This window comes from Phaethon lepturus, unplaced genomic scaffold (genome assembly GCF_000687285.1).
Source record: "Phaethon lepturus isolate BGI_N335 unplaced genomic scaffold, ASM68728v1 scaffold49663, whole genome shotgun sequence".
NCBI lineage: Eukaryota > Metazoa > Chordata > Aves > Phaethontiformes > Phaethontidae > Phaethon > Phaethon lepturus.
Window position 1 is genome coordinate 352 of NW_010527924.1, and position 12720 is coordinate 13071.

At 39.7% G+C, this 12720-nt stretch overlaps 1 protein-coding gene across 1 annotated transcript; it reads right to left on the bottom strand.

Moving 5' to 3' along the window:
- Window positions 1–57: 57 nt before the first annotated feature.
- Window positions 58–12380, bottom strand: GPR128 (G protein-coupled receptor 128; the record flags this gene model as incomplete). The annotated part of the gene is given in 10 exon segments (XM_010283511.1): window positions 58–161; window positions 2813–2873; window positions 2876–3022; window positions 4205–4361; window positions 5515–5581; window positions 7174–7547; window positions 9377–9488; window positions 11641–11754; window positions 11839–11957; window positions 12289–12380. Coding segments are annotated over 10 exon segments (1347 nt in total), but the record flags the coding sequence as incomplete, so codon positions are not given.
- Between the last annotated feature and the right edge of the window lie 340 nt (window positions 12381–12720).

Genomic DNA, 12720 nt, shown 5'->3' on the forward strand with positions numbered 1-12720 from the left:
GCCCTCCTGAGGCTGGCGGTGCTGGGATGGAGAAGCGGCCGTAACATCCCGCCGTACATGTCCCAGGCCGCCACCCTCCCACAGAGAAGCCTGTGCGTGCTCCAGCAGTCGTTGCCCTGCTAAGGCAGGCTGTCCTTCCCGGCGTGCACTACTGTGTCCACCTAAGGGAGAAAAACGTGAATCTGAAGCTGATTTCCTGAGTTTTCTCTATTACAGATGCAAGAATGGACTCGACTGCCTCGCGCACAGCTGCTGGAACTGGACTTCTGTTACTCTACGATAGTTGAGATTTCTGCTGCCTTCATTCACAAGTGAAGCTACACATGCTAGTACATATGACGGAAGTACGTATGCGGAGCTAGCTAAAGCACAACTGTAGGTAGTTACTTCCTGGAGTTAGACATGCCTCTGGAAAGACACCTTTTTCTTCAGTGTCTTGAAAAGCAAGGCTCCCAAATGGCAATGTCTGCTGGGACAAGAAAAAAAGTTACAGGATTTGGTTTTTGTAGTATTCGTCCATGCTTAGAGCTTTGTCTGTACTTAGAGGAGTGTAATAACAAGTCCAGCTAGCAATAAGCGTGTGTTATTCACACTGAAATGGAGGTGAAAAAAGCTGAATGTGATACATGTTTTTAATTCTAAGTATTTCGAGGAGGAGGAGGGGTATGGGTCAGGAGACCACTTTGGTAAGTATTAGAAAATACTTAGAAATAATTTGGGTGTTTTCAATGCATTAAAAAAACATCTCCTTGCTTTTAAAAATATAGGAAAGAGATCTGGAAAGTAGGACCTTCCTATCCATTATACTCTCTGCCACTCATATTTCATACCTTTGTACTGATGGTTCAGTCCTTCTCCAGTCCTTTTCTTTATCAAAGCAGTGTTTCCAAAGGGTTAACCAGAAGAAACTTCATGATCCTTAAAGCCCACAAAGAATACCAAAGTTCACTGTGTTATTGAGATTAATATATTCCACGTGTAGATAAGAGATGAACTATTGTTCCTGTAACAATTAAACATATAACCTGAAAAAGAACATTTTGCTTTATTTCATTTTTCAAATTAGGATTCCCTGGATTAAAAAAAAAAAAGCCATAAAATGTATAATTTTCTGTGTTTTTTAATGCTGAAAATCTTTTACGTTGGGTGAGACGTGCTCAGTCTTGGCTATAACAGCATTTTATTAACCTCTGAAATACTTAGATACAGGATGTTTAATTAGTAAAAAGTCAATGCTTTTCCAATTCAATACTTCAAATTCTTCTTGGGTTTTTTGCTTGTTTTTTGGTATAATATGGAGACAATGTGTTTATTTTTTTTTAAAAGAGATGTGTTCAAAATTAAATGGGCTGTGCTTTAGAAACCATTTTTGTTTGGGGGGGGAAATATCAAAGACTAGAAAAATATTACCATGCACTTACCGAGCCATCCTCACAGTCCGTAGCTGTGTTTTACAACACAATCAAATATCATCCATCCTAAACCACACTATAATTTCTAAAATACTCTTTCTTCAGTTAAATTGAAGGAATTTACAGAGACAGGTATTATACGTTTGATTTACAAATAAACAATGAATGCCCATAGAAACACAAACTTCCTGCTCAAAAAAGTAGTATTAATTACCTTTGCTAGATAACTTTTAATGACCTTCTCTGCCTTTTCTGGAGCAGTGGTGACAAACTTCAGCCTTGTATCTGATGTGACTGCTCTTTTCAGAGGCTTATCAGTGCTAGGGAACAGTTATTTTCTGCTTAATAGAGAGAGTGGATTTCTGAGACATGGAGAACTTTTAGGACCGCTGAAACACTTCTATGAAGACATTCACAATGTCTCAGGTACGATGTCCGGTGTATTCAGATGTACTATCCCTAAATGTTGAGCCATCGCATTTGATTGTGCCCATGACCTTATTTGGAGCAGCTTGGAAGTTTTCAAAACACACCCCATTCATTTTCAGAAAAAATGAAAGCGGGAGGTAAATCCGACCACACTTCTTAAACCAGATTATCTAAAATTCAACATGGTGTTCTTTTTTTATTAAAACCAGAGATGGCAAAACATACAAATATATTTGTTCAGATAACAGAATAAAGAAGTAGGGGTTTTAAAAATTAAAATGTCTAAATTTCTCAGGCTTTTTTCGCACACAGGAGAGAATGGGATGAGTAGGTACAACTCTTCCCATTTGTTAGACAAGAACCCACTACAGTGGGCCTTACCACTTTGCTCAGGGTCGCAAAGTGGGAAGAGCTGCTTGCTCAAGCCACCGTACGCTTCCTTCCATCAAGGTACTCTCCTCTTCCCTTACTCCTCACTTCAACATTCAGAAACTCTCCTCCTTTTTGTACTGAATAATATTAATAAAAGGTGGATGGAGAAGGGTGAGGGTTTATATTTACTTATACCCTAAGTTTAGAAACCAAGAGGGAGAGGAGAGCTGCAGTACATGGGCTAGGTAAACATGTTCAACAGGCCTGAAAAATGAGAAGGGCGTAAATAGAGCAACTTCTATGCATCTGTACTGTAATGTAAAACTAAAATAACCTCTACTCCTTTTCAAAGACCTTCCTCGGTCACATGCAGTACCAGTAGGATCAAGAGGATCTAGCACTGCATTGCTGCTCAACAATCGCACAGCCTTGCTGGCATGTCATCCTGCTTTTGACTCCAGGTGGTCTTGGCTCGTGATCTATTTCAAGCTACCTGCAGTTGGAGTAGTATGTCTGTCATTCAAGATACCTGGGAGATCTGCATAAAACAAACCATGAAAAATGCAGGGTTATATTTCACGTATTTACAGGTTTCTAACTCCAGTTAGGGAAGGTAGACAGGGAAATATTCTCTGATCTGAAAGTTTCCTGTGAATGTTTTGTTTTGCAGGCTGTGGTTTTGAAATGTAGTAAGTTTTTGAATGCAGATATAGTGGTACCTCTGGCATGCAGAAAACAAGAAACACTTTGGAAACTTTTTTCTTGAAGATTGGTGATCTGAAGGTACACAGAACACAAATCTGAAGTCCCTGTAGGAGTCAATGGGAGTGCAGAGTTAATATTTTGCTGATAAAACCAGGAAAGATTAGTCTATATTATTTGACTTGAAAAACAACCACAGAACAATTTTCAGTAACCACTAACAATGACATTAATATCTTGAAATACAAGAAGTACTTTTAATAGGAAAATTATTCCATGTAACTATGGATTTGCAATTACAGTCGTCTCATTTGCACATTGTAACGGATTAGCTGGCATGACTCAGGATCCTATTATTACCCTCTGCTGGATAGGATGAAGGTAAGACCTGCTTGAGCACGCCCTAAGCGTTCAGTGTGGCCGGTGTGCCGTGTCAGCACTTCAATCAGACACACATGGAGGGAAGCAGGACTTCAAAATTTCTATACCTATTTTTCTAAATTCTCATTTCAAGGATTAATCAGGAGTATCCTGTGTTTGAAAAAAAAAAAGTTTCATGCTTTTAAATAAATGGATCTCTGTTCTCTGTTCTTTATTTCAGTTTTAAACCATGGGTATAATCCATCCATCAGTGTAGTAATAATCACTTCAGGACTTTTTGCACAGAGAGTTTGCAGATCTGATCCCCACTGGTGTACAGGCCCCCAGTTTTCAGTAGATCAAACCGATAGTAAGCAACTTAATATTTGGGGATGGGGGGATTTTCACATATTTCCAATTACCTGTTTTGTGTAATATACTTAGTGGTGTAATAATGAAGGATCCATTATTCCAAGTATTTCATACGCCCTTTATGAATATAAAAATCCAGGAGGGCAATGCAGGAAAAAGAGGCAGGCACTTTCCTATAGGCTTTTATCCAGGATCATTGTGAAAGGTCTCAAGCCATGAAGCTCTAGGGACTCTTTCCCACAGCTGATGCAGAAGTTTTTTCCTGATATTTATTCTGAATATAATTTTATATGTAATCTGTTATCAGGCAAGACACTCAAACAGGAAGATCTTTTCACTGGTGACCTTGAAATAAAATCCCACATTGATTTGCACAATGGGAAGGGTTCTATGAGTGACAGACCAGAGGATAGCATCCCTTTCTGAAGAAAAATCCGGAATTCTATAACTGCTTTCCAACAAGTTCTCAGGCTATACCAAGCAACAGAACAAATAAATCTGACTTTTTTTTTTTTCATTATCGCAGTTGTTAGTCTCAGAGTTGCTAAATACTTTGCCTGGGTAGCGTTTAAAATGCAGAACATATAGCCGAAAACAAGACTTGTTTCTTCATGACTTACTAATATGAGGTAGCCTATCGTCCATGTGGTTCTGAGCACTACCACTATAGAGATAGTGCCAGTCACCTTTTTCATAAATGAATCCTTTTTATTCCTGGAAGCACACACATAAAACTTATTAAACCTTTCTCTATAACATTTAATATCTTTTTAAGCGTTAAACTTTCTATTTATTCAGGACTATATTGCAAATATATGTTATTCAGCTGAGTTGACAATGTACACCTTCCTACATTTGTTTGGTATATCATCCAGAGAAGAAATCCAGAAAGAAAAATCCAAGTTTATCAGAATAATCTGTGTTTGGACTATGTAGCTTGCATATTCAGAATACCAAAGCAAAACAAAATAATGTTCCACTTTTCATCCTGAAAGACCTTATAGGGCTTTCTAGGTCTATCTCTGAAAGGCAACCATTCTTGAGAACTGAGGGCTTTCAGTCATGTTTCTCTTTCTCCAGGGAATGCAAAATGATTTGTCAAACAAACTGCATAGAGAAATATAATAAGGTGCAATATAGCTAACCAAATAGATATCTGGCCACTATATGCAAGTTTCACTTTAGAGTATATCTTATAATAGAGCTAAAGAGTAATGGACAAAGCTTGAAGCAAAAACGGGGGCAACTTCAGGAGGACAGGGTTATCCTGCAAAATCGTTACTACTTTTTTCATTGCCAAATAATCTCAAGTCAACACTCCCTAAATGAGTATTGTATGATGGCCACCATGTGGAAGGGGGTTTGTGTTTACATTTCCAAAAGGTCTACCTTTGTTCTGTATCATCCAGTATTGCCAAGGTACATTGTAAGCCTGATAGCCTGCTTTGGGATGCGGGCATTTAAATGAATACCGATACCAAAAACATAGGGTAAAGAGGGATATAGTTATGTTGGACAGAAAGATTTTAAAGAAATGGGAGGATTAAGTTTAGGTACTGAAATGCAGTTATGTACTTAAAATGAAGGTCTTGAATTTCAGTTAGTCTAAGAGCATCTACAGCTTCCATTTAATGTCACAGAGGATCTTGCAGAGGGATTCAAGGCAGATGTGGATCTAGTACCCTAAATCCTTAGTGAGGAGAAACTGCAATTTCTCTGTAGTTAATTGAAGAGTTTTGTTTTCTTTTAAGTAATAAGTACTTAGGTATACAAAATAATATACCAACAATAAATCTGGAATTGTATTAACAATAAACCATCACAGAATGTGTGGGATAGCAAGTGTTGTAACAATACGTGAACTTAGAATTCTTCCTGTCAGTAGTTTAAAGCTTTTCCTTCTCTGTAAGTAGCTCCAAGTGCTATTGCAACTACTACAGGCGGGGATTCCTAATTAATAGGAGAGACATTAGCAATTTATTGTTCAGTTGCATAGACGTACCTCCCTTCCACACAAATAGCTTCTTGCCTCCTAAAATCCATGGATTTTAAGAGCTCTGTTTCATCTGCTTTGCACTAAGATAAGTGGGTTTTCTATAGCCTAGAGAAAAGGCAGGACTGAGGGTTGTGAGCACCATTTTTCTGAGGACAGCTCATGCCCATGACTTGCTGATTTTTGCCTTTAAAGAGCTTCATCGCAGCTTCCAGAGGCAACGCCGACGGTGACAGGGCAAACTCCTTCCTGTCCTGTAGCTGACAGCCTCATCACAGCTGCGCAATCCTACCCTCCTGTCAGCAGTGAGAAACTAATTTAGGAAAATTCTACACCAAAGTACCGTTACATGTCATGCCAGCATGATGCAGAGCATAACTTTTGCCCTCCGAGAAGCAAGGCAGCGTGGGCTTGCCTCCTGGACGCCCTTCCTGCCTTCCATGTCTCCTGCCTACCTACCTGCTAAGCAGCACATCTCATGGGAAGGAGCCTCCCGCACAAACGTTTGTCTGGGAAATAAACACGCTTCTGAAAGCCTATTCCTCCTTCAGCCCTAACGGAGATCCTCCAGACTGTCAAGTATTCACTGTACTCTCAAAGTAGATCTGAAAAGCGGTGAGGTGGGGTCATGCTCTTGTGAGCATGTGTAACTTGTCAGAGGACACAGTGAAGAACCTGCTGTTGTGCTGTCCTGCAAACACACATGGAGCACAGTGACGCGTAGCCAAACAGCTTTTGCTGAACATTTTCTGCCTTGCACATGCAGTCCAAGTTCTAAGAGTTTTAGATGAGTTGCCTCTACCTCCACCCAAATGCAAACATAATAAAGAAACAGTCAGGATCTAAAACTGCTTGGTAGTTGCCATGAGAAACAACACACCACACAAGCTGAATACACACCATGGAAAAGGCAGGTATTCCTGCACACTGTATTAGAAGGGTTTCTTGAAAGAGGGTGAGATTTTTACTTAACCTAGTGCGCATGCATTCTTCAGTCCTCCAAGTAGTTCCCTTTCAGCTTGCAGTGTTGCTGCTAACTGCTGTACTGACTTAAGAACGTGCTCTTTGCTTATTAATAAATAATATGTAACAAGTAATGTCAGACACTCCTTGCTTTAGAATGTATGCAGGGCTCTGGCTGAGGTCATGAGGAATCTCAGAGATACCTAAATGAAGAAAATGAGTCCATATATGCAATCGCTGTATCTGAAAGGTTTTTCGCTTAGTTGACAGAAACAGATTGTTGAATGCCTTGATTGGTGTGAAAATTTCTCCTCACACAACAGACCTATGTTGCTGTGCCAGTGAACAAGCCATCCGTTTCAGTGCCGTACCAGGACAATGAAAACAAGCTCAGTTTATACCAGTAGTCTGAGCAGTAACGGGAGATTATTTATTACATCACATTGCACTAAACCAGAGATGCTGATTGTAATTGCTCTCTACTGATCTCCTATCTTTATAGCTCTCCCTGAATGTACTATGTACTGATACTTTGGTAAGAGTTGCCATATATATGGCTTTAAATCTTACACCATCCGATTACTGACATGGTCACGAGGAAAAGTCCAGGCAGGGGCCTCGTGGCTCGAAGCAGCCATAAGTACAACTGTGCAGAATCGAGTGCTGTCCACATAAGTGTCGCCAACAAAAAATAGTGCAGTAGGACAGCCATGGCTCTGCACCAGGAGTCTGCGGGAGGATCTGCTGTGTCAGGTGCGAGTAAGGTGTTGCTGGCATTATCATGAGGAAGGTATCACTGGTAGTGATTCCGTAGATAGAAGGTATCGCTGCTGTGATTCTTGGCATTCTGGTTTTCAATTCCAGAGATGAAGACGATGTTAAAAATGAGCATAGAGAAACAGAGACTCACTAGCATCCACGTTACAGACAACTTTTGAGTTTTCCTATTGGTAGGAATATATTTAGGAGAAAAAAGTGGAGCGAAACGAGAAAAATTGTAGAATGTTTCCTCATTTCCATTGATATGAAAAGAAAGGTAGAGTGTGCAGTCTTTAATACAGGGAGAAAACAAAGCAGTAACTTGTTTGCAGAATTCTACATTGTCATTACTCTCAGACAACTTACCAAATCCATCAGTTTTGTCTGATTTCAACTCGAACAGAGAATATCCAGCACCTTTTAGGACTGGGCCTTTTCCAACAGCAGTTGGGATGCATTTTCTTTTTTCCACTCTGCTCTTTTTAGAATCCTTTTCTTCAGTGTTAAGAGGTGAAATTGCATGACAAGTATTTCTAAACACTCTTCAAGGTACAAGAGAATCATAAACCACCATTTCCAAATGCTGTTTTATAAATGCATTTAAAAGGCAGAGTCTGGAAGCTCTTACAATCATAAATACATTGACCTTGATGGAATTGCTCCAACTCTACATTAGTGCAAGCAGGATGAGAAACATCGCATTCATCTACGATAACTGCAACTCTGTTGGCATGACTTTGCTCCTCGTTCAAGGGGGAATCACGTGACACCATTAATCACGGGCACATCCATCAAGGGAGTTTGCTGCAATTGTATTTGAATTAAGTCACTCACAATAAAACTGTAGCACAAGCGGTGTACATAATCTACATTGCTGTATAAGCATGGTGCTTGAAATCACCTGTTCTCTACAGACATTTTATAAACAGAAGGAACTAGAGTATAGAAACTGTCAAATAGGCAACAGAAAGCAAAGTAATACTTAAATAGGATAGCAAGAAGAGAACCTGAGGAACAACATACATACTTCTACATGAATGCTAAAAGTCTAAGTGATAAGACACTGGGCTGAAATGACTAGCCTTAAATGAAGACACCAACTAACAGGCATATTGGTAACCGGCTAGAAGACAGACAGCTGATTAGTTAGACATTGTAATACCCGGGAAATAAAAAGGGGTCATGCTGGTGGTGGAATACTGTTAGACATTTTGAAAGCCTAGTATTAAGTGAGAGTAATGAACTGAACACCTCAACATGTAGCATGCACCAGTGTAGCACTAATACAGTGCTGGGTCTGTGTTGTCACCTGCCTTGCCAGGGTAGTAAGGGAGATGTCAGCGAGGCAGCGGGGGACACGAAATGCAACAGAAATGGCAGATCACAGGCCCTTACCCCGTGTAGATGGGACAGATGTCACTCTGGGACATTACCCAGAGATTGGACATGATGATGGGAGCCCATGGTAAAAGGACCAATCCTTGACTTGATCCTCAGTACCACATGCTGCCTGCTTTGTTATCTTATAGCTGGTGAGCTGCCCTGTCAAAGTGATGGAAAGATTTTTCTTGTCAGTGCCCATGCCCGGTGTTTCCTATGAAAGGTTTGGCCTTTTACCCTACTGGGTTTTTCCATACTCTGTTATATTGTTTCTTTTCAAAGCTCACATTTTTTAAGGTGGATTTATTGAACAATAATCATATCTATATCCTCACATTAAAGGACTAACATTAACAGAGAGGATAAAGTTTCATCTACATGAATGGCATGGCTGAGACATCTCATGTCTTCGTTTTAACCAGTAAGCCACACTTACTTCCCAAGCTATGCTACATGATTAGGTCTTTTTTTTTTTTTTTAATAAATTTTATAATATATTTAATATTCTTTGCTGGTCAATAATATTGCAATATGTTCTAAACTGGCTACCCCCTTCGTTTTCCTCAAACTATATACAGAGCAAAATATTGTAACTTAGCATAAGATACTTGCAGTTTTACATCTTCAGTCTTACCTAGTGAATATTTGAAACAAAATGGTAATAATCAGACCACCCATGGACAGTCCAACACCAATGTAAGAAATATAGTCCAAAGGCCTCGCGTATTTATATTGGATCTGAAAGGCTTAGAAAACAAATTGTATCAGTTATAAGATGAGAAGAGATAACGTTCTTTCTAAAATTTGTGTTTCTAGTTGCACATAGAAACAAAAATGTTTTATTGAAGATATAACTGTTGCTAGCTACTGCCACAATTTGCAGATTACACAAAATTATTCTGGACCTCAAAACTGGAGAAGCTTGTGAAGAACTCTAGAAAGAGACTTAACATGTCAATCAAATATTCAGTAAAATAGCAGATTAAATTATTCCTAGAAAAATGCAAGGTGACGCAGACTGGAAAAAGCAGCTTTAACTTTTCATACTGATGTGCATTCTGAATTTTGGCTTCTAAGGATCAGGTCTATGATAAGATGTTATGAAGAATTACAAGTCAAAACCAGTCTTTGTTTGTATAGTGACAATAAAGCAGCAAGTAAATGTAGTTGTATTCAGTGAAATACAAAATACTGTTGTCTTTGCATAAACAGATGGGAATCTCTCTAGAATATAGTCATTTTGTGCAATGAGGACATGCATAAGATAAAGGGAAATACAGAAACAAATAAATATTACCAATGCTGTTCTATGAAGTCAGAGCGAAAAGAAGCTCTGAAATCCTGGCACTGCTGAAGTCAGTGACCACAGATACGTGATTTTAACCAGGAAGCGTTTGTTTAGAGAAGCTTAAACAAATACTGAAAGAATAACAAATGTCAGAGACAGACAGTCATTCCTAAGTAGTCTTCTAAGGACGAGTGGGCAATGTATAAAACTTAATGGTAGCAGGCTTAATACTTACAGAGCAACTGCTTTTTAGAAACATACACAAAAAGGAAGCAGTTAATGCTAAGTACTGCGAGTTATTCATCCAGCGCAAGGCAGTGCCACAGCTAGCCTGGATCCCAAGCTACTCTGCTGTTCCTCTCGGGGCGCATTAGGCTTTAGACGTACACTCATTTAGCAAGGGGCTGCAGCAGCAGAGGCACAGAGCTGGTGGCCACCAGAGCTGGTGGCCACCAGAGCTGGGCAAGGGGAGTGGATTGTGCCAGCCCTGCCCTGCTGCACAGCCCTTCCCTGGGGCGCAGCCACGATTTCTGTCAGAGGAAGCCCGGACTCGCCCATACATTTGACTTTCCAGCAGCCTGGGGACAACTCACCTGTCCCACGTTGCCAGCTCTCTGCCACGGGTCAGAAACAAGTACGTGGGGACATCTTAAACTCCTGTGCCTTCCAGCTCAGCGCGCCCGCGCCCTTACATTGGCATGCTGGTCTTAGAGTTGAAAGTATGCAGTACAGCATGGGGCTACCTGATTTCTCTCTCCGACTCTTTTCTAATGCTGACGAGAAGACTGGTTTATTCATTTCCCTTAGGAAAGTGGGCTTGCATACAAATGAGGCTCAGCATTATGGTGTCTAAGTGTTCCACAGACTTCACCTTCATTACAATCTTGTGCTGTGATGTCTTAGTGTTACTGTTACTATACAGAGAGACTGAGGACAAGCCTGCGGGTTTCAGGTACCCATTCTGAAACTCTTGTGATTTTTAGGATGACATAGAAATGCACATGGTCAAAGCTCAGCTCCCCCACACCCACCAGCTTCTGCAGCAAATGAAGTACAGGAAGTATAACCTTTTTTTTTTTTTTCCTCCTGGGCAACAATAATTTATCCTCCAACCACTGCAGAGTCTAAGTAGTGGACATCTGGAAAAATCCTGTGTGACTGTGCCATTAAAGACTATCCTGATATGTAGGTGTGAGGATGTGTATGTCCTGGCTGACAGTTAACAATAGTAGTAATTTTAGTTGAAACGGTTGATGTCTTTGGATTTCAGGCAAGGTATGTATGTACTAGCTCTTTATGATGATGTCTGTAGAGGTATGGTCAAAGATTTGTTACAGTCTCAATTTTAGAAAACAAAACAAATGAAAAAGTCCCAAACACTGAAAGCATTCTGGCCATTATATGTACATGTGCATTAATCTATAAATAAGATTAGCCAGCTCATTTGATATGTGCAATTCTTGTACCACCATCTGGCATCAGCATGCATTAAAAACAACATGTAATTGTTTATATTGGCTAAGGGTTTTTTTTTTTCCCAAAGGAGATTTTTAGTGAATATTCATTCAAAATTTTCCCAGGAGCAGTTTTCAGTAGGAGAAGGAACTTGCTGTTATTTATAATGTTGAACAGTATCTGAACTTCAATACTGAACTCACCACTAAGCCCAGGGACATTTTCCTGTATTTCTAGTTTTGTTGACTGATAATATTCCAGTGCTGTACCTGCAAAAATTAGCAGTGGATGCATTAGGATTTATGGTACCTACTGCCTTGTCCAGGTAAATCCAACAACACACACAGACTTACCTCTCTGTGCCGAAAGCAGAATTGCAGAGAAACTGAATTTCAGTGGAGCAGACTGGATTGCAACATTGGGCTGTGAGATGTTGCCAGTCAAAGAAAATTCCTCCATTGTTTTTGTGAGGCTGCATTGAAATGATGAGTGGGATAAAAGTTACCATTATTTGTTAGTATACGGCTACAGGTTCAGTTTCTGAGCTTCCTCTCTGATTTGGTACTCCAGTGGGAACTGCTCCTCATTCCCTATCCTCATCCTTTCTCCAAAGCAGAAAAATCTATCCGAAATTGTTTATGTTGGTATAAATCTACAGAATCAATGAAATTGCATATTGGAGTTGAACAATAAAAATGTCTTGACTTGTCCATGAACTTTTATCCTGAAACAGAAAGGAAAATGCAGTTTACTACATCTAAAAAAAAATCACACCTAAAAATAATCACAAAAGCTAAAGTTACTTTGTTGTAACATTGACAAGATTATTGTGGTGGAATTCTGTCTTGTTGGCATCCAAGTGCTGACCCACTGTAGCCATTACTGCCACAGATGTCTGAGACAAGCAGAAAAGAAGGCAATATTCAAATGCAGTTGAAATAAATCACCCCTGTGCTACATAGTGGACGGACAAAATAAGAACACTTAATAAGCATTGCTTGAAAGTACACACAACAGAGTAAACAAAGTACAGGGTGCCATTCAAGAGAGCTTTGCGCCAGTGGGTTAATACCACACTTCTATTAATTTAGACAGTAAGGATTAAATTATTAACTTAAACATCAAATGATGCTCGTATTAGGATTCCAGATACATGCAAGTCTAAACAGCTGATAAGAGACAAATTTACACTCAGCTCTGAGAAGTGACCCGGCCATGATTCCACAAGTACGTGT